Raw genomic sequence first — 25,164 nt, 5'->3', positions numbered from 1 at the left:
GAACTTCTCACTGACGGGATCCAAAGCGTTCAAAGCTGTCATGTATTTCCCATTACGCTCACTGAAACGCGCAGCCATTTCACACAGAATAGAGTCGATTACGCCAAAAAACAGCCGCTTGCACTCCTGTTGAATGTCTGTTTCGCGCTGCCCAAGGCGTTCACTTACTACATAGTCCTGAAGACTCCTGGTGGTGTGGCGCGGTCGTTTTGGAGGAGCAGGCGCGCCTTCACCTGCCGCAGCCGCACTGTCAGTCCACAATTTCACAAATTCCTCATTTGAGCGTAAATCTTTGATGCAAGAGGATGCACTTTGAACGAGCCGGACTGCAGTAATTAGATCAGTTTCTTCGGCCTGCAGGATCCGATTGGCTATATGCACAGTGACCCCACGTGATTTCCGCCTGGACAGTCAGCCAGAGGCTGTCCTTCCTGTCTGTCATCTCTTCCCATTAAAAATTAGCAGGTCCCACAGAAATGAAGCAATAGCTCAAGATTTGGTAAAGGACAGCGAGTAAAAGTTCGGATGTGGCTGGAGCAGGTTAAAAAATATTACGTGAGACGCAACGACTTCACTGGAGGAAACTCCGTGTTCATAACGGTGGATGTTTTTGTCTTGAAGCTAACGCGGCTAACAAAATAAAAAATAAAACTAGCGCAAGGTTTTGAACGAGCCTGCGCAAAAAAGAATCGTCCTGTTAGTAGTTTAAATAATATTTACTTGTTTACATGTTATATTATCATTTTTCAACACTAGCCTTTAGCTCTAAGATAATAGCTCCGCCCCTTACGACAGCTGGCGTTTCCTTTGGGGCTGGATTCACAGCGAACATGATGTTTGTAATACGTTGCTGTGACTGTCCATCAGTAACTCGTTGTCCTTAACCAGATCCTGAGCTATCGCTATTTTTGTGTGGGAATCTGCTAATTGTGAACGTAAACGACCAGCGACAGGAAGTGCTGCGTCTGGCTGACTGTCCAGGAAGACGTCACGTGGGGAAACTGTGCATATAGCCCATTGGCTGGGTCCATTAGCCCCAATATTTTATGCATCACACAGGCGAGAAATTTGAAGCTCCGTTCTGTGATGGCCTTATGAAGTCCAACAGCTTCAATTTTCACATCAGCGCCTGCTCCTGTGGATCCCATTTCTTTCAGGAAGTCCACCAGTGTGGTGTGTGACTTCAGCACCACAGACACTGTGTCAAGATGTCCAGTCCATCGCTGTTCTAACAGCCTTTTAAGCTTTTCTCCTCTGTATTGCGCTGCTACAGTGGGCTTTTTCACAAATTTATAAAGGGAATTACACACGTCAAAAAAATCTCCAACTGCACTCTCTGAGGAAATGGCATGAACGATCACCAAATGCAATTGGTGGTTGAAACAATGAATGTATGGCACTTCTCTGTTTAACTTATTTTGAATAAGCTTCTGCATGCCTCCCTCTCTTCCAGACATGACGCTGGCTCCGTCATAACACTGACTAAGAATTTTATTTGCGTCAAGACCAGCATTTGACAGTTCATTGAGCACAACATTAGTGAGCGACTGGGCATCACACTTGTCTGTTGTCTGCATTGATAACAGCCTCTCCTGCACTTTAAAGTCCTTGTCCACATAACGCACAACTATAGATACATTTTCACTGCCTGTCGGGTCTTTAGTTCCGTCCACCTTAAGTGTAAACCATGAATCCCCAACATCTTTAACAATTTGCTCGTTACGATCGTGCTCATTAGTTCAATGATGTGATTTTGAATATCATGTGATGTGTAAGTTGCGTTTTTTGGAATTGTACTGAAAGCCTTTGCTAGCTCTTGGTTTTGCCTCAGTGTATAATCAAACAGTGAGAGAAAAAGTCCGCTGCCCGCTTCATCTCTGCTATTGACTGAATCCACGTCACCCCGTAGTGGCAGTTCGTTTGAGACGAGAAATTCAATTATGTCCACAATTGCAGACACATAAAGGCGGTTTCGCGCAAGCTGATCAGAGTTAACCATAGTTGAAATTTCACTGCCTGTGTTGCATCGCATTTGCTTCTCTTTCCAGCTAGCCATGCACGCTAGGTGCTCTTTGCTGTTACTATGCCTGCTAAATCCCTTTGCCTTATCGTTAGCGTGCTTCCAATTAGTATATCCAGTTCTTGTGAAAACAGAGTCGCTCCCTCCAAATTTCCTGCAAGGAAAACAAAAAGCAGCGTCCGCTTGCTGAGAATATTCAAGCCAGTCTTTCTCATTGTACCAATTAGCCGAAAACGACCGTTTACAGTCATCATTATGCTGTTGTTTCTTTGGAAACTGCTGGAGACGAATTTGAACTGGCTTATCAACTCCGAGGTCCTCCGGTAAACGAGACTGCTGCTGCGAGTGCGATGGCGGCCTCTCCGCCCCCGGTGAACCCGGCTCAGAGGCGGTGGGCGCAGGTGGGCAGGCGGGCAGGTCACTCTCCTCCATGTGCGGTTGAATGCACGGCTCCTTCTCCCAGTTTGGCCTCGGCAGGTGCTCCTCGGCCTCTCCCGTTCTCCTGTTGCTGCTGCCAGGCTGCATGGACGCCGACGGCGTAGTCATTGGCTTTTTCAGCCATTTACGGATGTCCATTTTAAAGATAGCTACTGGCTACTCCTTATGGCGGGATGATGCACTGATGACCTTGTAAGCAGTTGCGCGATGGGTTCAAGGACCACTAGAAACTCTGAATTTGAATTTCAAGTTTCAAGTTTCAAGTTTAATGGTTTTGTATAGCCCAATATCACAACAGAAGTCGCCTCACAGGGCGATTTCCAAAACAGTTCATTAGTCAGTGAAGTTTCTCCTGAGTTTTAGGTTGTTTTGAACACATCATAGACTGAAAACAATATATAATAAAATGAAAACACATTTTGACTGAGGGGGCGGGAATGTATGCCCCTCTTGACGCCGGGACTGTCTCCTGGTATCTCCTCCATGCTCTGGACACTGCGCTGGGAGACACAGCAAACCTTCTTGCCACAGCACGACTGGACATGTCATTTTGGATGAGCATCACTCCCTGAGCAGCTTCTGTGGGTTGTAGATGCTCCTCATGATGCCTCTAGTGGTGAGAACACTGGACAAATGCAAAAGTGTTCCAAAAATACGGTACAAAGGATGAAGACAGGGAAATGGTCTGTGGTCACCACCTGCAAAACCATTCCTCTTTTGGACTGATCTTGCTAATTGCCGCTCATTTCCACCTGTTGTCTGTTTCATTTCCACAACACCAAGTGAAACTGATTCACAATAAGCGTGGCTTCCTAACTGGACAGTCTGATATCCCAGAAATTTGACTGACTTGGAGTTACATTGTGTTTTTTGAGTGTGCCCTAAGTTTTTGTGAGCAGTGTATATTCTTGGATTAGGTTATCGTATGTTTGATTTTTTTTGTTATTAATTTCTTTACATTTGAATTTGAAATATTTGGTTATTCTCAGTTTTAGAAGTTCCCATAGCTCCGTATTTGATTTTGTTAGAACTCTTAGGTCAATTTTAAGTGATATTTCTTGTTTTAGTTCAGAGATAAACTCTGTGTTTTTTAGGCACTGGGTATTGAGTTTCCAGTAACCTTTTTGTTCAATTTCACCGATATGAATGATTGAGGATACTATTAGGTGAAAAATCATTTAATATAGTTTTACAGGATGATATTTTTTACATTAGAGGAGGTATAGATTCGATATATTCTGTTTTTTACTGTAGAATCAAATCTTGTGTGTTAGGGTTGGTATGTGGTATGTGAACCCCAAAGCAGACACAAAGGCAACTAAGATTTTTATGACTCTGTGGTGGCCTCTGCTCTCCACTACGCTGCCGTGTGCTGGGCCCCGGGCCGCACAGAGCGGGACAAGAACAGACTGAACAAGCTGGTCAGGAGGGCCAGCTCCGTCCTGGGCTGCCCCCTGGACTCTGTGGAGGAGGTGAGGGACAGGAGGGTGTTAGCCAAGCTCACCTCCATCATGGACAACACCTCCCACCCACTGCACGGGACTGTAGAAGAGCTGAGCAGCTCTCTCAGTGGCAGACTGAGACACCCTCAGTGCAGGACGGAGCGCTACCGCAAAGCCTTCATCCCCACTGCTGTCAGACTGTGCAATAAGACTGTGAAGTAACATGTGCAATAATCTCTGCATCAGCTGCACTTTATTAACTCTGAGTGATCTTCTTGAACGCCGACTGTAACAAGTGAATTTCTCCTTTGTGAGATCAATAAAGGTTTATCTTATCTTATCACTCACATATGCGCCTACCACGGACAATGCATGTCAAACATGTGCTGAGAAACAAATTGAACTTGAACAACTAGCAAAGGTTAAAATGCTGACAATTAATCAGAAGTCAAAGAAAAACTATGACCAGTGTGATAGTTTAGTAAACACAGACTCTCAAGTACGGAGTCACACTGGCTTGCAAAATCGTGAAGTGTTCAATAATATGTTGGAATTTCTTACACCCAAAGTCCGTCGTTTGAACTATTGGCATGGCCCAAAAAGAATGGTTGCAAGTAAGATTAGGAAATACAAGAAAACCCCAACAAAATCTGGACCAAAAGGGAAATTGTCAATTAAGGAAGAGTTTGTAATGGTGTTTATGAAGTTGAGGCTGGGTCTGAAAAATCAGTTACTGGCTGCCATTTTTAACACAACAGATTCCACTTGTTCTCGAGTGGTGCACACATGGGTTAGGTTCCTGGCACATGAGCTGAAGAATCTAGTATTCTGGACTGAAAAAGAACACATCAGACAGGTGACGCCAGCAACCCTTGCACGTGCACACCCCAACCTGCGCTGCATAATAGACTGCAGCGAAACCTTCCTGGAGAGACCACGGGATCTTAAACTCCAATCTGCAACTTGGTCTGATTAAAAGCACAGTAACACTCTAAAATACCTAGTAGTCATAGCTCCTAATGGGCATATTTCATTCATTTCACAGGCATGGGGAGGGAGAACAACAGATAGACACGGTCATGGCTGATCGTGGTTTTCCTATTCACCTTATTCCGCCCCGCCCACTTTTGCCACTTTTTGCGTCGTCTCGGCGCCTCTTTTTCCTGACACTTCCGGTCGGGCGCGAAGCCCGTTCATTTTAACGGAGAACGAGGGAAAATATTCTCCGCTCAAATCTGATGTTTAGTCGATTGATTTGTGTAAAATGTCCGATGTTCATTTGCACCAACATGTCAACACTGCAGCATTTCTCTGTGTGGCCTGAAAACGGCTTTGTTTTCGTGTAGTGACTGATTTTATGCGGACTTCTCCAGCCCCATGTTAACACATAGGAGAAAAGGGGCGGGCACAATTCATGGCGGCGCCCACGCGAACGTCCGGAATAAGGTGAATAGAGCTCCACAGTCCGCAAAAAATCCCTGTCTACACGACCGTCGATTTTCCAAAAATTCAAATATGAAGAGTTTAACGTCGCCGCAAATGCTAATCAGCGATGTAGCAATTCGTGACCATAAAATGTTTCATTTCAATCCAAAAAGAAGGCGACACGTTGAAGAAAAGGCAAAGGTACAAGGCTGTGACATCATTCACTTCCTGACTATAGAAACTCCGTATCCCAAGAACCATTGCGACATCGCGCCCGCTGGTCAAGGCAACCAGGTTTTCAGCAAACACGGCGACTTTCTTTTACTTTGCAGACACAAGTTGTATATTATTTCACTATTAAACAATCTGAATCTGCTAATGGAATAAAAATGATCGGTAGTTCGTTTAATTGGATCGTTGGGAAAATTTTTTTGATCCATCTGACGTTTTTCTTACTAGTGTTAGATATGGATAAAACGTCCACTCTCTGCCTGCATTATGTTTGAATACATTGTTTATAATATGTTGTCTACATTACAATAAATAAACACGTGTAGGAACGTGAAGCTCCACCAATCAAAAGCCTTGTAGTAGATCATGGGACTCCCGAGCATCCTGGGTAATGTAGTTCTAGGACGAAGGCTCGCAGTTAAACTAGATGGACCTCATACGTGCTTTTTTCACCTGCGTCTGACTCTGCGGTCGCTTTAGAACCACAGAGCTGGATTGGACCGGAAGTGAGCTAGAGAGTTGTGAAGGAGATGGTTATGCGGGCCTAACTGAGGTGACGCCGGAGTAAATAAAATACTTACTACAGGAATGTTGTGTGACCCTCCAGGGTTTTACTAAAGTCTCCATCGCGTCTTCAAAGCACGTCCAGCTGCTCCGTGTGCAGGTCAGTCCCACGCCTCAAAATAACTCCTCCCATCAGCGCGAGCGTCTCGTCTTCTCTCGGGTCAGTCTCATGATCGATCACAAACACAAATGCTCCGTCTAAACTCGCCTTTACACAAGATAACAACAAATAATCCAAGTCTGCGGTAAAAGAGAAACAGAAACCTGCAGTGACATTGATGTCAATGTTCCGCTAACAGCAACGAAACACTTCCTGTTGTCCCGACAAAATAAAAGACGTCAATGTTCCAGCCGCTGGGAGAGGGTTTGAAATGTTAATAAATGAACCTAATATTTTAGGTGCAAATGGACACAAATCTTGTTTTTCTTCATTTTCCTGATTGTCCGTTTTGCTCAAATAGAAATAAAGGCCTGTCTCTAATGCGCTTGAGAAAATAAAGGCCCAGGCCTAAATCAGAGAATTTAAGGTATGTGCCCATCTGAGCAACAGCGCCTCTTCAAATAACAGGCTCCTACAAATTATTGTCTTGTTTTGGTGATGTTTTCATTTTATGTGTGTGTAATTATAGCAGAAGCTTCTCAGCTTTTCATCTCTCTGCATCTGTGATATCACACTCTGCTGTTATGAGATGTATAAATATTTACTAATAGTATTGTGTGTGTGTGTTACAGAGCCTGACCCGGGACCATCTCCCACTCCGACAACAGTCCCTGAAAATGAGGCGTTCACCAAGGAGCAAACACTGTTCCTTATTGCTCAAATGCGACAGCATATTGAAGAAGAAGGAGAGGGGCTGCCCAAAAATGTAAATGAACTAAATGCTCGGCTCAAAAAGTCCAGAGGGAATAAAAAAAATGTGTGGACGGAAATTGCGGATAAACTAACCAATTTAATGAATTGTTTGATCCAGTCAAGGTGTCGAGGAAGTGGGGCCACTGGTCGAGTCCTATAAAAAAAAAAGGACAACGTGTCGAGCACGGGCCAGGAGAGAATGCGATTCCAGTTTTTTAAAGAAATGGACGAGCTGTTGGGTGACAACCATGACATCGCATTTCCAGTGGTGGGAACAGCGGATGGAGTGGAAGTCCGAAGACCAGAGGCCCTCGTCAGCCGGCCAAAAAGTCCACCTTTGGCTCCACCACCGAAGAGGAGGCGAGGGGATGACATCGCTCAGATCCTGCAGCAGTCTGAAGCCTCCTTTCAGGAACATGCCCAGCAGCGGCATGAGGAGATGATGCAGCAGTTTAAAGCCTCTCAGGCTTTGAGAGCCTCATGACCCGCCTTTTGGAGACATTTTGAATGTCTTTTCCAATCTTTTTTCTGTGTGACTTTTTTCTTGTGTAAAAACTATATCATAAATTTACTTAAAGGTTTGCAGATTTTTTATTAATGGGTTTATAAATGATTGAAGGGTAATTAAATGGGACTTAATACATTGTTTGCTTTTCGGTTCTGTTGTATAAATGTAGGCTATGCAATGTTTTTTTTATGTTATTTATATTAACTTTGTTGTTGGTGTAAATATTTTTTTGTTTGGACTTTTGTAAAATCAAATGTTTTAATGTTGTTGTTGTATGCTCACTAATACAACAAAACAAAAATCATTTGTGTCATGTAAATTTTATTCATTCACGACACAAATAATATTCCAATACAATCTGATCCAAACACAGACAAATTAAACATAACAGTTGTAAAACATTTCCTCCTCAGGCTGGCTGTCCTGTATTTGTGTCCTGTCTTCAGAGCTTTTACATTTAAGGTTCAGAGGAGGAAGCATCAGCTGAGGACACGGGTCTGAGGACACAGCAGGTCTGGGTCTGTGCTGTAGCACTAGTGTCCACTCTGGGGGGAGAACTCAGGGGTTATGAAGGAAAGGGGTTGTGTGTGAGCCCATCGCTGCTCTGTAACACACTCACATCCCAAACACACGTCACACCAGTGGAAACACAGGTGTGTGAGGGGTCAGCGTGGCTCTACATCAAGGGTGTCAAACTCATTTTGGGTCACGGGCCGAAATTCAGCTCCCACGGCGGGTCGCGGGCCACATATAATAAAGATTTTCTAAAAATATATATATAAATGATATATATATATATAAATGAAAAATATAAATATTATAAATGAATATTAATAAGCTGTGATTTGGCCTGGTTTAGATGTGATTTAGTCCTGCCAAATTGCATGTTTCCCCCCCCCAGCTTAATCCAAGTTTAGTTCTAGCAGTTCTTGTTTATTATTAAACCATGTGGCCATGTGTCAAGGTTGAAATATAATAAAATGTGTTTGGACACAAATCTATGGCAGTGGTGGGCTCACTAACTGACCGGCCCAGGAATCAAAAAAGTAGAGACAATACAGCATGTTGAAAAAAAAAAAAAAAAAAAAAAAATCACATAAGGGGAGAAAAACCCTCCAGTGTGTTTTTATCATTACATATACGTAAATACGAAGTGTCTTTATAATTGGTGGGTGGCTCTTAAAAGAGCCTTTTGGTTTTATTTGTAGACCATAAATTTATCCTCCAAAGCCGTACAGAGTGCGGCCCTGTCTCTTGAGAGCGTAGACCACGTCCATGGCGGTCACGGTCTTCCTCTTGGCGTGCTCGGTGTAGGTGACGGCGTCACGGATCACGTTCTCCAGAAAAACCTTTAGGACACCACGGGTCTCCTCGTAGATCAGACCTGAGATACGCTTCACACCTCCGCGACGAGCCAGACGGCGGATAGCCGGCTTGGTGATGCCCTGGATGTTATCACGGAGAACTTTACGGTGCCGCTTTGCGCCTCCTTTTCCGAGTCCTTTCCCGCCTTTGCCTCTTCCGCTCATATTGACAGTTCAGTGGATAATGAACAAGATGGGCTGAGGGCGTCTGCGCCGCATATTTATATAGCGTTAGCGGACCTGGGTGAAGACAGGCAGTGGGCGGGACTTCCCCTAAGCGAACGTCTTGATACAAAGAAAAAACATTCCAAAAAATATATAAATTTTATAAACCCAAAGATATTATGAGTGTACTGCTGTGCTCGGACGGTAAAATATTTTATGAGGTGGCATTTGGTATGAAAACTGTAGAACCTTTTTTGAGTCTATTTAACTACCTGGATGACTGAGAAACTACATTGAGTAATAAGATATTTTATCAATCTTTCAATAAAGACATTCTCATTTATACAGATCTCAAAATTCCATTCAGGTTAAGAATTATTGTCAAATGTGTGGTTTGTGAATGGATTGCAATCTGGTAAGAAAAAAAGTGATAATTCGTCAGAGGGGGATTTTCTGGTAAATTACGATTTTTTTTTGTTTAACTTTCTTTTAATTACAAATTAATCCCTTAACCTTCATGACTGGAGAGTTTACAGCCTAATAGACCAGTGTGACGCCTGATTTGAAAGTTAAGATCTACACAACTGAGCTAAGATTATTCCTTGTGTTACCGTGTATCATTTGTTGCATGTTTGATTTTTTTTGTTGCATTTTAATCCTTGTTCACGTGACGTCTAAATTTCTATCTGGGCTTTAGATTTGGGAAATGCCCTTTTCGCTTCATTTTTGTGGGTGTAGAAGTACAGCTCTTTAGTCTTTGTGGGTGGCCCTTAAAAGGGCCGTTTATTACCGCAGTCAACGCGGATTTTACTTGGAGCTGGTGTACTTTGTCACGGCCTTGGTGCCCTCAGACACGGCGTGCTTGGCCAGCTCTCCGGGCAGCAGGAGGCGCACGGCGGTCTGGATCTCCCTGGAGGTGATGGTGGAGCGCTTATTGTAGTGCGCCAGGCGGGAGGCCTCACCGCCGATCCTCTCAAAGATGTCGTTCACAAACGAGTTCATGATGCTCATGGCCTTGGAGGAGATGCCGGTGTCAGGGTGAACCTGCTTCAGCACCTTGTACACGTAGATGGCGTAACTCTCCCTCCTCTTAGCTCTCCTCTTCTTGCCTCCTTTACCAGCGGCTTTAGTGACGGCCTTTTTTGAGCCCTTCTTAGGCGCGGGTTTGTTAGTTTCAGGCATCGTTGTAGGTTTGGAAGCTCAGCGAGACGATATGTACTCACCCTTCTTCCTCTCCTATTTATTTACCCACTTCATGCAAATTTGCTGCGCTATTCTTTACATATGATTGGTAGAATGGTTTCACGTTTCCTCCACCCAACATTGTGTTAATGAAGTTTGAGGCTCAAAACAGCAACAATGTAAATCTACTTTTCTTGCCCTTAAAAATAAAAATAAAATAATTAGCCTATTTTTGAGTTATTGAATTGAAGAAAAACATTAATCTATGAGCCATAACAACCATAAATGCAAATAAAGATTGAAACTAATATTCTGAAATATACATTTATTGTAAGAAAGCATTAAATTGGCTGCATTACTTTGGCCTAAAGGTAATTTACCATACGTGATTAAATGGTACGCCCGCAGACTTTTAGCTAAACACAGAAGGAGAAAAATGAGTGGACTAAAGAACTGGGAACACCTCTATATCTAACACACTGTAAAGTCCAAATTAGTTTACATTGTAGCTAAAGTAAACTAATGTAGCTCAAAATGTGCAATATTTTAAAACTACATTAATTTGTGAGCGATTAAAGCTGTATGCATTTGGACACTACAGAGTAGCAAGGACTTGGCAGCTGACGGAGTTGCTCCATGGCGCTCCACTTTCATTTTATCTTCAGTGTTTGTCTAAACAATGTTGCCTTGCACCACTTACATGGCAAATTTCCCTGATAAAATGTGTTACATTAGTTGTCCATTGCCTAGTATGCATTTAGCAACAGAAGACTTACCATCAGATTTACAATGTTAATAGACTATCCATGATTGATTTTCATGTTATGTCATACGTGTAACGGACGGTACACCCATATAAAGGGTTTCGCGGCTCGATAGCTGCAGGAAACTTTTGGAAAAATACATTAAAGTCACTCATTTTACGAAGTGGGTGGCTCTTAAAAGAGCCGTTGTTTTGTAGTCAAGACCGGGTCTTTACTTTGCCTTCTCAGTTTTCTTGGGCAGGAGCACAGCCTGGATGTTGGGCAACACACCTCCCTGTGCGATGGTCACACCGCCCAGCAGCTTGTTGAGCTCCTCGTCGTTGCGGACGGCCAGCTGCAGGTGGCGGGGGATGATCCTGGTTTTCTTGTTATCACGAGCGGCGTTACCGGCCAACTCCAGGATCTCAGCAGTCAGATACTCGAGCACCGCTGCCAGATACACGGGGGCTCCGGCTCCGACGCGCTGAGCATAGTTACCTTTCCTCAGCAGCCTGTGTACACGGCCCACGGGGAACTGCAGTCCAGCCCTGGAAGAGCGGCTCTTGGCCTTTGCTCTTACTTTTCCGGCACCTTTACCACGTCCAGACATATTGTAGTAAGATAGATTACGTTCCTCACAAGTAAGAAACAATGACGTTCACGACGCACACAGCCGGATTTATAGCTACCTTCTGTCTTCTGATTGGTCAGGCTGAGCGTTATCCCGATCGTCCAATCAGAACGCGTGCAAAACAACCCACACGTCTGCGAAATCCACTAAGCATAGTGGATAACAGTGAAGCATTGAATGATAAAATATATCATAATATATCACTGAATTATAGAATTTATCATTTAATGCTTCACTATTATCCACTGTTCGGCTAGTTTATAACTAATTCACCGGCTCCGTTCAGCAGGTTGTGCAGGTATTGTCACAGCATAGTGATAGAAACTAGCCTGGCTAACGCCAGACTAAAATCACAAGTGATATTTGCTGTGCAGTTCGAAATGATTCGAGCACTGGCGTTAGCCAGGTTAAATAGAAGCCCTTTGTTTTATCAAAATGACCATTCATTTCCAAGTAACTTCTTTCCTCCCCCTCAGTAAGTAATCATTCACATAAATGAAATTGTGTCATTTTCAACTGGTGTTGAATAATAGTTATTAATAACATAGCTGCTCGAAAACAGTGGTCCACAAACACTATGCCGGGGACCAGTACTGGGCTGTGATGCATTTTCTACCGGGCCGCAGAAAAAACGACCGCATTTTGTGCGATTTCTCTTTGGTCTGTCCATAAGCCAATAAGCTCGTCCATAGATATATAATGAAACTCCTGATAGAAAGTACAAATCCTTTGGACTTCAGCTCTTCTGATTTTTATTGGAGACAGACCAGAATCAGCTGAATGTGTTACGCGCAGCTCCAGCGTCTTTCTGTCCCCAGCGCCGCTGAGCGTCTGCTCTCCCCGCTCCCCTCAACCCGTCAGCCCAATGCCTGGTCAACCCGGTTTGGCGAGGTTCTCCATAGCGGAAGCCAAACCAGTCTGACGAGGTAAGAACCCGGTGCTTGTCCGCGCTGTTGAAGATGCGTAAAGACTTCATGCAGCTATTTGGGGACAAGCGACAACATTCACCCCGAAGTTGGTGATATGATCGTAAATTCAGGAAAGTTTTGACAGCTAGACAGGTCGGGAAGTGATCATGATTCTAGGACACCGTCCAAGACCTCATGCAGCTTCCACGTTATACGAAGATACCTTTCACTGACATTAATGCCATGTCTGTTGGCCAGCACTAATCTTAATGCTTTGTATTTTAAAACCAGTTCGAAATAAAGCTCAATTAAATTCCCCCCAATTCCCCCTCACATGAAAGTTGCAGTATAGACACAGCTGAGGAAAAACCCACACACAGTCAAAATGATTAGTTCATTTTCATGTCTTGTAATTTTTTGTAAAATAAAGTTCTCTTACTAAGACAGTTACAGTTTGCTACAAGGACAAAAATCCACATGTTAAAACAAAAGAAACATCTTTTGGTATAAAATGAGTCATATTTATTTATAGGAAAAAAAGATAATAAAAAAATCCAAATTGGAAGTTAAAATCGGAATTTGAATTGAATCGGGGCTTGAGTGAATCGTTACATCCCTAGGCTCATGTACATCCTATAAGTAAACTATTCATTAATTATGGACTAATTCACAGTACAAAGTACAAAGACTAATTCACAGTACAAATTACATGCAAATTAGGAAAGCACATGAAAAAAGGACAGATAATAAAAGGATATACAAAGAGACAATGATTACACAAGAAATAGGAGGAACCGCAGCGCATTATTGCAAATAAGGGTGTAAATGTTATCATGTTTCATTGGTCAATTCACATTAACCTGCATAATTATAGCAGCAAAAATATGTTGTATTCTTGCTAGAGTAATCAACCAAAAGCCACAAGGAAATCATGTTTTGTTTTACTCCTTTGCTGCCTATCACTCTTTGGTCTCCAAACTGAAATGTGTCCAAAAGCAAAAGTTATGTAAACTAAAGGAAATCCTTATCTCGAATTTGATTCAGAGTATGGAGTTTAAAAAGGTCCTAAAGTAAAAATCCCAATCCTTGGAAATGGAAATCTAAAAAGAATGTCTATTCTTGACCTTTGAAAGTGATACACCAATGTTTTCTTAAAAAAAAAACATTTAAAAAAGCGTCATTGCCTCCAACTTCGCAAAACATACTTTTCGATAATTTATCATTTGTACACAAATCAGAGCTGAGGAACTTTCTTGGACGCAATGCACTTCATGAGAGAAACTCCATCCCAGTCCACGTGACTGTTTATTTTCTTTCTTCTAACTTTTACAACAAGGGACCAAAGTGGAAGCCTCGTTACTTTGTAAAATTATGAGAGGCTTTGTTTTTCAGCGGCTTCCTCTTGGTCTTTGGCATCAGCGAGTTGGTAAGGTTTCTTCACACAGCAGCTACAGAGGAAGGAGACACAGTCAGCTCAAAGGCATTCACAGAAACCACAGGCCTGTATGGGAATGTTGAATTATGCAAAATCGGAATCTCGTAGAGCACAGGCACAGGGCTTCTGGTCATCGGGATAAATGCACTGTCTCCCAGTAATCCCAATGTAAAATATGCATGAATAAAGATTGTTTCACAGGCATGAAAACTGTGGTACATTAACAGATCATCCAAAATATATCGACATCCATCCATTATTATCCATTTTGGACAAAAAATATTATTATTGGGTTGGGGGACAATTCTTTCCTGAAAATGACACACTATATATAAATTGTAATATAGAAAAGCAGAAAGTAAGTCATCTTTACTTTCATACTACACAATGATTTGGCCTCCATGAACATGTTTTCTCTCAGCATTGTATGGGGGGAGGAGGGATTACGAAGATTGTGTTTAAAGAAAAGGCTAAATGGCAAAGAAGTTGAATAAAGTCATGCAGCAAAGGAAAGAATAAACATACCCAGCAAAACATGTGCAATAGCACCTTACATGCGTCCTGTTCAATGATCACATGCTTTATATGTAATTTGTCGGCTCTCTTCTGATAACACACTCAGCCTTAAAGGAATAGGCCACCGTTTTTACATACTGAGATATGTTCTTACTTTAGCTTTGACGAGTTCTTTAGGACCTGTCTGATCTTCCCCCTTCAGTCACGTAAACACAGCGCAGACGGCGTTAGCATTTAGCCTCTCCCTCTCTCCTCTATAGCTCCAAAACATCCGTTTGGCGTCCGCACAGTAAAGTGAAGATTACTGCACGGATTTCAAACTACTCCTGGTATTATTACGCATAGTTCCCCCTTTTATCCAACAATTCCACATTGTTTAATTGTGTGTAATTATACTTTGTAGTGGAACACTTCACGTAACCATATTTAAATAGGGAAAACGTGGAAGAGCTTGGTAGCTTCTATCTTGACCTGTTTTGGAGCTATAGAGGAGAGAGGGAGAGGCTAAATGCTAACGCCGTCTGCGCTGTGTTTACGTGACTGAAGGCACGGGGGAAGATCAGACAGGTCCTAAAGAACTCGTCAAAGCTAAGGTAAGAACATATCTCAGTGTGGAAAAACGGTGGCCTGTTCCTTTAAAGAAACTGTACTTCGCACTTGGCCCTGAAGTAAAACATTTCCCTCACCATCCAGATGTGTAGAAACTGAAAGCTTTTCCTTGTTAATACTCCGACAGAATCAGAATTGGTTTTATTGACATTGAACAGGTTCGAGTAGGAATTTTCTTCAGCGCAATCGTGCAACATGAAACCTAAAACTTCGATGAATAATAATCTATAAAAAACTTAAAAGGGCATTCATAAAGGAGATCAAAAATAAAATGTGATAATAAACAACAACAAGCCGTCTCCTCAAGCCCCAGTGTTGGACTGCAGTTACGTGGCCCTACACTTCCAGACCCACAGGAAAGTCTGTCGTGGACATAATGCTATTTTCACCGATGTCACGGCACGAGCACATCGTACGTGCAGCAGCAAACTCCATCTATCTCCACGACCTGTTTCACTGAAGGAATTCAAGGATCTGCCAGAGTTTCTCCGTATTGTGTCTGTCTGCGAAGAGGACTTGTTGGTGGCCCGTGTTTCCACACAAATAACTTCAAACTAGCAAATGTCCATCGTCTAAAAACATCATGACTCATCTCTGTCTCCTCCACCTGAGCCTCTCACACAGTTTAGCAAGTTTTGAATATCATACAAACAAATAATTTAAACTACATTTATCTGCACTCTCTCGTCTTCATACATGCTTCTGCGCTGTCAAAACATACTTCCGGGTCAAATTTATCCCGATTGACCTCCCATAATTCCAACTGAGATTACGATTTTGCTTATTATGACAGATTGATGAGTTGGTAAAGGCCAATAAGACAAGAAATGTCAATATAATAGAGCAGGGGTAGGCAAGTTTTCTTGGCGGGGGCCGATTTTCTTTATTGTAAATAGACCGAGGGCCGAAGCCACTGATTATTAGCCCAAAGTAAAGCACAACACTGGAAAAATTACCATCATGAGATAAATTATTTGAAATTGCTTGAATTAAAGTTCTTCTATGTTGAATTTGAGTGGGTTTGAACTAATCCAAGATAGAAACGCAATGGAACAAGAATAAAATCCACTTGGAATCAGAAAAATAATCGTTTTTCACTTGAAATGACACAAAATTATCTGAATTAAGAGAATAACGACTACTAGAGGTTTCATCTCATCTTAAGACCAGATCAAATCTACTCAAACCTTAGATTTAATCTCTTAATTCAAGTAGATTTATGTCATTTCTTCCTTAAAACGATGATTCTTATTCCAGTGTACTTCTTTCAAACGCCAGTATTTTGACCTAATTGGGTGTAATGACAGTATTTCTACCTTTTTTCTCCCATTTAAGTCTAATAATGTTAAAAGTACTCTATGATTTGTGTACTAGTGTTTCTCAAAATCATCTTGAGGGCCAGAGGTTCTGTGCCGGAGGGCCGGATTTGGCCCCCGGGCCTGACGTTGCCTACCCCTGTAATAGAGCATCCCAACCTTGATTTGTGTGGTTCACTATTATATTGCCATCTTGGAAAATGTGTTGATGGAATAACCTGGTTTCTTGTCGTCTGCTAACCTGTTTCTTTGGCTTCACTGAGAATGAACCACGGCAGCCGCTTCCAAAGTTTTACAAGCTTTAGGGGCCACTAACAGAACAAAGTCAAACCCTTTGTCTATTTGAAAGTCGCACAGAATAGAAACGAAGTAGAAAAACATCCTCAAAACGGCACCTACGATGTGATAATACTGACTAAATGTGTGTGTGTTTGTTTTTTTACCCAGGGAAAGGCTGCATTTGCTCCACAGTTTCGGGCAGAGGGAGTCCGTGGCTCTCGGGCAGGAGCAGGCTGAGGACCCCGGACAGAGCTGTGATTGTCCCCATCAGCACATAGGGCAGCGAGACCCAGTAACTCCCTGTGGCAGCACAACACAAAAAAACGCTTAGACAACTTGCTTTACTACAGGCCGCAGTCTGTCACGGCGAGGGCACAGACTCTAAAGCAGCGGAAAGGGAAGGCCGTAAATGTGGTCGTAGATTTTTGGACTCAATAGACGCCACCAGGCTTTTGAGGAAGGCGTTGCTGCGTCGGCTTTTCGGTTGTTCCGGCTGCAGGTCTTAACCCTCATTTTGAAGTTGCTGTTTGGTCGCATATACGGTAAGGAAAAGGAAAATGTACCTCTTTAATACTATGTAAATGTCACATGAATTAAATGCCTGATGACACAATATCATGTTGATGGTGTATTATTTCTTCGCAGAACCACGTTTTGAGGACATCTGCTGGGGGGTGTTGGAGGGTTTGTGAGTTGGGGATGGTTGTCCATGGTGGGGGTAGGTCCGGGCTAGAACATCCCCCACACACCCCCAACACACCACAACACTAGGGAGTAACATTAGGGAGAAAATGTGAAAACTCAACATTACATAAAAACTAAACTATCAAAATCAAAGTTACTACTGATCTTTGACCCAAGGGTGTTTCAAAATGTAAATCCAAATTCTGCCCAAACTTAACTCCCACCTGAACGGATCCCATTTTCTCCAGTTTGGCTTTACCCTAATAAAGAAGCTTCTTGGGGAAAGAAGCACCAAAGCAGCCACAAAAAATGAGAAGAAAACAAGGATGTAAATGCAACAAAAAAGTGCCAAAACTCAACAAAAATGTGACAAAAACTCAACCAAAAAATGACAAAAATTCAACAAAAATATGACAAAAACTCAACCAAAAAAGTGAGAAAAATTCAACAAAAATGTGACAAAAACTCAACCAAAAAGTGAGAAAAATTCAACAAAAATGTGACAAAAACTCAACCAAAAAATGACAAAAAATCAACAAAAATGTGACAAAAACTCAACCAAAAACTGACAAAAATTCAACAAAAATGTGACAAAAACTCAACCAAAAAATGACAAAAATTCAACAAAAATGTGACAAAAACTCAACCAAAAAATGACAAAAAATCAACAAAAATGTGACAAAAACTCAACCAAAAAGTGACAAAAATTCAACAAAAATGTGACAAAAATTCAACAAAAATGTGACAAAAATTCAACAAAAATGTGACAAAAACTCAACCAAAAAATGACAAAAATTCAACAAATGTGTGACAAAAACTCAACCAAAAAGTGACAAAAATTCAACAAAAATGTGACAAAAAAAAACATTAAAAAGGTGACACAACACAGCAACAACGCGAGGAAAAATATCAGTTTTGTGGGTCTTAGCTTTCAAATGAGGTGTTACACAGACCTATATAATGGCCAAAGAGGACAGAATGCATTTGGTTCAGGCGGGTGGTAAGAGGTTAAAAAAGTGGATTAGGGTAGTGTTTATTTATTATCGGTCATTGTTCATATTAACTTACAAACATCATAACTATATAACTGACTATGTGTGAGTGTGTGCACTTACTTAAATAAATGAAGTAGGGTGCGATGATGCTCCCCACTCTTGAAGCCATGGAGCAGGCAGCGACCGCCGTGTTCCGCAGTACGGTGGGATACAGCTCCGCCGTGTAAGCGTAGACTATGGTGAAGGCTGTGGCCGCGCCGAACTTCCCCAGCATCTCCAGAGCCACGGCAATGGCGGTCAGGTCTGCAGACATCAGACAATATTGCTTTGAATTGCCGTCAACCGTAATGTAATTATTTTATTCATTCTTCTTTTTTCTTTTTTTTAAACAGTCCGAGATGAAAAGCTCTCATTACAAACATTAAGGGGACTTTCTTTTTTAACCCCTTAATCCAGTTTGGCTTTACCCCAGTCCAAAAGCTTCTGGAAAAATGCTGTGAAAATAGCAACAAAACTGAGACGAAAACAATGATGGAAATGTGACAAAAAAGTGAGAAAACATTGACAAAAAAGTGACGAAAAATTGATGAAAAAGTGGAAAAAATGTGACAAAAATGTCAGAAGAAATTGAAAAAAAAAAAAGACAAAAAATGTGACAAAAAATGACCAAAAAAATGACAAAAAATGTGACAAAAAATGACCAAAAAAATGACAAAAATGGGACAAAATGGGACCAAAAAAATAAAAATAAAAATGTGATAAAAACTTGACAAAAAAATGACAAAAATGTGACAAAAAATGACAAAAAAATGATAAAAAATTGACCAAAAAATGACCAAATAAATGACAAAAGTGAGAAAACATTGACAAAAAAGTGACGAAAAATGGATGAAAAAGTGGCAAAAATGTCACAAAAATGACAAAAATGGGACAAAATGGGACAAAAGACAAAATAAATAAATAAAATGTGATAAAAACTTGACAAAAAAATGACAAAAATGTGACAAAAAATGACAAAAATGTGACAAAATGTCAAAAAAAGTGAGAAAACATTGACAAAAAAGTGACGAAAAATGGATGAAAAAGTGGCAAAAATGTCACAAGAAATTGAAAAAAAAATGACAAAAAAATGTGACAAAACATGACAAAAAAATGACAAAAATGGGACAAAAAATGACAAAAATGTGATAAAAACTTGACAAAAGTGTGACAAAATATGACAAAAAATGACAAAAAATTGATTAAAAAATGACAAAAATGAGTTGAATACCCAACAAAAAAATGATGGAAAAAAAAATCTGATGACGTGAGGAAAAAGATCCTCTCGGTTCAGGCGTTGGTTTAAGAGGTTAACAGACGTGGCCTAATAATGTATTTGTTTGAGGCATGCTGTTTAAGACATAAATATAGTTACACACAGATTCTTAATCTCAGTGGGACTTTCCTGGTTAGATAAAGATCAAATTTGTTTCATGTAAATTGATCAAATAATGACAGATGTGTTGAAATCAGAAATAAAGCTCGCTTTGTACTTTGCATTCAGTGATAAAGCAGGAGTTGCCACTGAAGTGTGAAGTTGAACCCCTCTGTGAGTTAGTTTAAGTTTAAGTCCAGTGGAGAGAACGCAGAAGTAAAAACAAAAAATAATAATAATGCATTGGTTTTATAAAGGGCTTTTCTGGACGCTCAAAGACACTTTACATTGCATTGTTCTCTCCATACTTGGTGCTAGAGTTCACGCTTGACGTTTGTAAGTGACGTCACACACAATAATAAGCTACTTCCGGATCCAAACTGTTGAGTTACACTAATAAATAAAGGCAAAAAACTTTATCTCAATCTCACCATTTCTTCAGGCAAAATGAAGATATTTTTACACATATAAATGATCTTTCCTTGCGTTTGGATAAAATAATTTGATAATTAATGCCAGAAAAACAGTACTGATGAAAATCCAGAGCAAATATAATATTTCTTTACAATCAGTTGTCTATAAAGAGCCTTGAAATCACATTACAGTCAATAAAGCTCTGTTGGACCTGGAAGTAGAGCAATGACATCATCACTTAACAAACATATGTAAGTGATGACGTCACGACTTCCACTTCCGGGTCCTCGCAGACCGGCAAATGTGCAAGAAAAAAAACAAATAACTCTTAAAAACAATCAATATTTCTGAAATTCAACGGAGAGTTACTGAACCTACTCATTAGCCAAAAATGCTAACCTACTGCTTAAACAGTATTATTTACTAAAGTCACTACTTCCTGGGTTAGCATAGCTGCTCCGCTGACTCGGACTTTGGGATTTTTCTCCACTAACCCGGATGTAGCGATTTTGGTAAATATTACTTTTATAGCAGTAGGTTCAGTAACTCTCTGTTGAGTTTCAGAAATATTGATTGTGGTGTTTAAGAGTTTTTTTGTAGTTTCTCGCACATCTGCCGGGCTATGCGAACCCAGAATTAGAGCTGTGACGTCACCACTTAACAAACGTAAAGACGTTTCTCAGTCACGTGACTTTTTTGGCAAATCAGCTGTTTGGAAGTCCACCCACCACTACAGAGTTGTTATTGGCTTGTTGCACGGTATGGCTATGCTAGTTCCTCTGACCTGAAGTTGTGAGCGCTAGTACTTCCTGTCTGTATTCTTTTCCTATAGAGATGAGCTCGGACCTCGGCTAATAATCATATTTTCTAAAGATTACGTGGTGGGCGAGTTGGTGAGTTTCTGGTAGATGATCATTTACTGTGTGTAGGATGTAACGAGTTCAGAGGAGACGCCTGTGATCATAAAGGATTGATAGCTTGTCTTGAAGCTAAAGGCTAACATGCTATAAAAAATGGAGTAAAAATATATAGCGCTAAAAAAAATTAAGTATTAATTTATATTTGTGGCACTATTTCAAATTGTATAATGCATGAAATGAATGTTAGCCTTTAGCTTCAAGACAAACTCACTGATCCTTATAAACACAGACATCTCCTCCACTGAAATATTTACACTGTAGCAACTCGTTCACCTGCAGGAAGTGATCGTCTACCAGGAACTCACTGTCCACCACAGAATCTCTAGGAAATGCGATGATTCGAACAAGTCTAAGCTAATCTTAATGGAAATTAATACGGACAGGAAGTACTAGCGCCCACAGCTTCAGCTCAGAGGAACTAGCGTAGCCACATTGTGCAACAAGCCAGGCTCGTTCGAGAAGCGGTTAAGGCTCGCCTGGGTGATCGGCGAGAGTAGCCGAGGCAACGGGGTCGGAGAAAAAAGTCTGAAGACCGTCCGACCGCTCCTCATGCAGAGAACAACAAGACTGGCCACAGATCACGAAAGGAGCACGTTTCTGATCACAGCAGACTTGTATCCAATCACCCGAGCGTGAGCCGCTGACAGGTGGGCGTTTCCCCGTGTTTTCCCGGGGCCGTGGAGCCGCTGCAGTACCTTTGGGGAGATGCAGCGGCTGATCAAGTCGGCTGGCTTTCTGTGCCCCACGTGCCCATGACATCAGAGCCAGTCAGGTGAAGTTGGACAGAAATCTAACCGACATGCACCGTGCGTCTGCAGGCAGCTGTCAAAACTGCGTCCGTCTGGCTCATCTAGAATGAGCCAAATATTTCATATATTCAGTTCCAAACAGCTGATTGCCAAACAAAAGTCACATGACAGAGAATGGCCTATAAAGGCAGTGGTTAAAGTGGGATTTGGGAGGTGGGGGAACTCTAACCTTCAACAAGCAGTAGGATACACGCTACATTTTATATCTTTATGTACTTATGTACTGACGTGTAGTCATGGGTTCTTAACAGTATATAGTATTCATACTGCACAATACAAGGTATTTGATACCGTAGTTATTTTAGTCTCCAATATTTTTTAAGGTCTTGAATTATTTTTAAATATCCTATATCCTGTGTGATTTACAAAATGAACAAATTCTGCTTTTGCCAGATCCACTCAGTTTATTTGTTTCCATAATCTATGAAGCCCCTCTCTGGGCCTGTGGTCTGCAGTCCTACGTCTAAGAAGAACCCATTTCTTCACATATTTGTCAGGATCAACTTATTCAAAGGAGGCCCAACCAAAGATATGAACATGAAACATTACTGATCAACCATTTTGGCTTGTTATTATGTTATTAATTTGAGAAAATCCTCTTTCACAGTCAGCATTGCTCACAGCAGGGCTCTTGCATTACTTTTTCACTGGGGGAGATTTGTGGTTTGTCATTGGCCACTGGGCCGGTCAGGGGTGAGCCTCCCACCACCAAACATATTCAGATTCTTGGGATAAATGAATAAAAATGTCATTATCATCACTGCTTGAATAGAATAGAATTGGGTTTCAACATAACAGTTATATTATATTCCAGCATTTTATGGCTTTGTAGAAAAAAAGGAAAAAAACACAGCAATAGATTAATACAGAATAATAAAGAGCCTAATAATAAAGTAGGACTACTCAGAACTAAACCAGGATTAAGCCAGGGCAAAAACATGCAATATCAGGACTAAGGCAGGACTAAATCACATGTAAAGCAGACCAAAGGCCTAATAGCAGAATGAGAGAGTTACATGTGTGGACCAACTGAACCAAGACCACATCTCAAACAACATGACTAACTCCTGCTCCGCCACTGCTCCTCTCAGCTGAGTGGACAGAGGGCTGACCATAGACATAATATTAAGGGTTGACCAAACAACTGAGCCGCTTTTATGTCCGGCTCAAAGCTCCTTGGAGATGACGCGCTCACATTCATCTCCAGCCTCTCTCTTTTACCTGCTAACTTCACAAAGAGCATCCCTGTGCTTGTACATTTCCCACAAAGACGTATTGAATGAAGTCAGAGCAGAAAGGAAGCAAAGTTGCACCTGTCAGATGAATGATTCAGATGTTATTGGGCTAAATTAGAGCCCAGAGAGTGAGGTTTAGTGCGTTGACCGGTTGAACAGTGCTGCCAGTGCGGAGTAGTTTTCCAAAACTCACGCACCATCAGCTTTATCGTCCGCTTTACAAACATCCACAACTGAACTGATGTTCCTGAAAGTAGCTGGTCAAGCCCTTTGCACCAGTGAAGGCACCGGTGAACACACGCTGAGTCTGCCACGGACCAAGAAGAGTCCTGCTTCTGCACTGCTACGCAATGTGGCGCGAATGCGGCGCAGATAATGACGGAAAATGAGTCAGACATTGAATAGACAAGATATGGGAGTGAGTTAAAAAACAAGACGTGATTAATTGATTGTTTTGGATCACTAATCAACCACAACGGCTGGAGCAATGTGCTCTTTGCCCACCACCACCATCTCCTCTTGATTTGCCTTTACCATTCTGTCTGTAAGAATCTTGGCTCGGTCATTCTCTGCCACCTTTGGAGGTGTTTCCCGCAGCTCATACTCTGCACAGATATTTCTTATCCTTACACGATGCCAGCCACTTGGTTATGACTTTCCACGTGTGCTGCAAACTCTGGTATACACAATGAGGCCCAAATAGTCCAGGAAGAGGATTGATTTACTAAAAGTGCATCATACTTTGAGGTATGAAGGGGATGAAGAGAAGGACGGCTCCTCCCAGGATCAATGTGGTGGAGAGGCAGAGGCGTCTGGGCCACCAGCGAAGCATGACCCAGGACAGGGCATAGGCAGGAACCTCCACCAGAGCCGAAAGGAAACAGTTAGAATACGGGTCTCCGTGAAGATTCGAGGTGTTGAGGGACAGGGCGAAGTATGCGATGTTCACACTGTTCCTGGAAGAAAAACACAAGCAAGGAGAACGATCAAAAACATTAATCTGTTCAAGAAATAAGTCACTGATTGTGTAGAATCAGAGAACAGAGCATCCATGCGAGTGGAAGTTACAAACAATAGCAGGTGAACTAAGGAAAAAGGCAAGGATTAGAGCAGGGGTGTCCAAACTTTTTTCATGGGGGGCCACATATTGGAGCGTACACGGGGTAAAGGGCCATGGGTCGGTGGTTAGTTCCACGAAACCTTCGAGTAGCAGAGGTTTAAATTGTGCCTCATGCCTTTATTTATGCTTAAAACCTTAATGCCAGCTCTGTCTCACAATAAAATGCTAGTTGTTAGGTTAGAATTGTGTAGAATTATTACATATTAAATAAAAAGGACCATCTCTGATGATGTGAACCGATTCAGCAAGCAGCCCGAGGGCCACCAAAAATTGGTCTGAGGGCCACATTTGGCCCGCGGGCCGCACTTTGGACACCCCTGGATTAGAGGAATGACCAGGCAAGGAGAGTCTGGGCTTATGCTGCCTTCATGAGCTCTGGTAAGGATGATCTATTCCAGTTGTGAAGTGGAAGTTACGAGGGCATTGTGTGCTTTTGTGTCGTAGCAAAGTGAAACATATAAAAACAAAACATCAACACATCATAAACAAATAAATGATCATGAAGTCATCTACAAACCGCTAGGCTACTGCTACTTGGCTTAAATGTGTTGTGTGGTGGGCATTAAAATGATCTCCCAGTTTCCCAGTGGAAAACACCAGATGAGGGGGTGGTCATGTTCAATATTCTACTCGGATAGTGGTATTTACCATGATTACGAGACCACATGAAGGCAGCATTAGTCCTGTAGTTATGAGGATCTTTGTTTGAGGATCACATTAAATTGCTATTTGTTATACTGGGGGTCTATCCGTGGGTCGAGCTGTACAGTCGTACTATCTCTGTCATAGACTTGACTGTGACTTGACTTGACTTGACTTCTCTCAGCATGGACAGACTTGAATGGCAGGACTAGCGCAATGTCTCGAGTTCATGTCTAGATACACTTCTCCTGTACAAGACATCCAGACTGCTGCCTATTCTTCATCTGTCCTCTCCAACACCA

General features: G+C 41.7%; 4 protein-coding genes across 4 annotated transcripts in view; all 4 read right to left on the bottom strand.

The window, feature by feature from the left end:
- Positions 1 to 8,698: 8,698 nt before the first annotated feature.
- On the bottom strand, positions 8,699 to 9,010 carry LOC306970566 (histone H4; the record flags this gene model as incomplete). The annotated part of the gene is made up of 1 exon (XM_079566559.1): positions 8,699 to 9,010. One exon carries the CDS (start codon positions 9,008 to 9,010, stop codon positions 8,699 to 8,701), a length of 312 nt encoding a protein of 103 aa, XP_079422685.1.
- Positions 9,011 to 9,795: 785 nt separating this feature from the next.
- Positions 9,796 to 10,198, bottom strand: LOC306970419 (histone H2B 1/2-like). The gene has a single exon (XM_079566398.1). It carries the CDS (start codon positions 10,190 to 10,192, stop codon positions 9,818 to 9,820), a length of 375 nt encoding a protein of 124 aa, XP_079422524.1. The 5' UTR covers positions 10,193 to 10,198; the 3' UTR covers positions 9,796 to 9,817.
- Positions 10,199 to 11,108: 910 nt separating this feature from the next.
- On the bottom strand, positions 11,109 to 11,564 carry LOC306970856 (histone H2A-like). The gene has a single exon (XM_079566890.1). The coding sequence runs from the start codon at positions 11,543 to 11,545 to the stop codon at positions 11,168 to 11,170; it is 378 nt and encodes a 125-aa protein (XP_079423016.1). The 5' UTR covers positions 11,546 to 11,564; the 3' UTR covers positions 11,109 to 11,167.
- A 2,158-nt stretch (positions 11,565 to 13,722) lies between these two features.
- The window catches only part of LOC306970374 (solute carrier family 22 member 4-like), a 29,242-nt gene continuing 17,800 nt past the window's right edge, over positions 13,723 to 25,164 (bottom strand). Inside the window, exons 7-10 of the mRNA XM_079566336.1 lie at positions 23,842 to 24,056; positions 18,429 to 18,611; positions 16,794 to 16,929; positions 13,723 to 13,922 (exon numbers count right to left, since the gene is read on the bottom strand). Of these exons, the coding sequence (XP_079422462.1) occupies positions 13,844 to 13,922; positions 16,794 to 16,929; positions 18,429 to 18,611; positions 23,842 to 24,056 (613 nt within the window). The 3' untranslated portion in view covers positions 13,723 to 13,843. The remainder of the gene's footprint in view (positions 13,923 to 16,793; positions 16,930 to 18,428; positions 18,612 to 23,841; positions 24,057 to 25,164) is intronic.

The sequence above is a fragment of the Gobius niger genome (assembly GCF_951799975.1).
Source record: "Gobius niger genome assembly, chromosome: 11".
NCBI classification, from domain to species: domain Eukaryota; kingdom Metazoa; phylum Chordata; class Actinopteri; order Gobiiformes; family Gobiidae; genus Gobius; species Gobius niger.
This window is presented reverse-complemented; position numbering and strand designations above follow the sequence as displayed.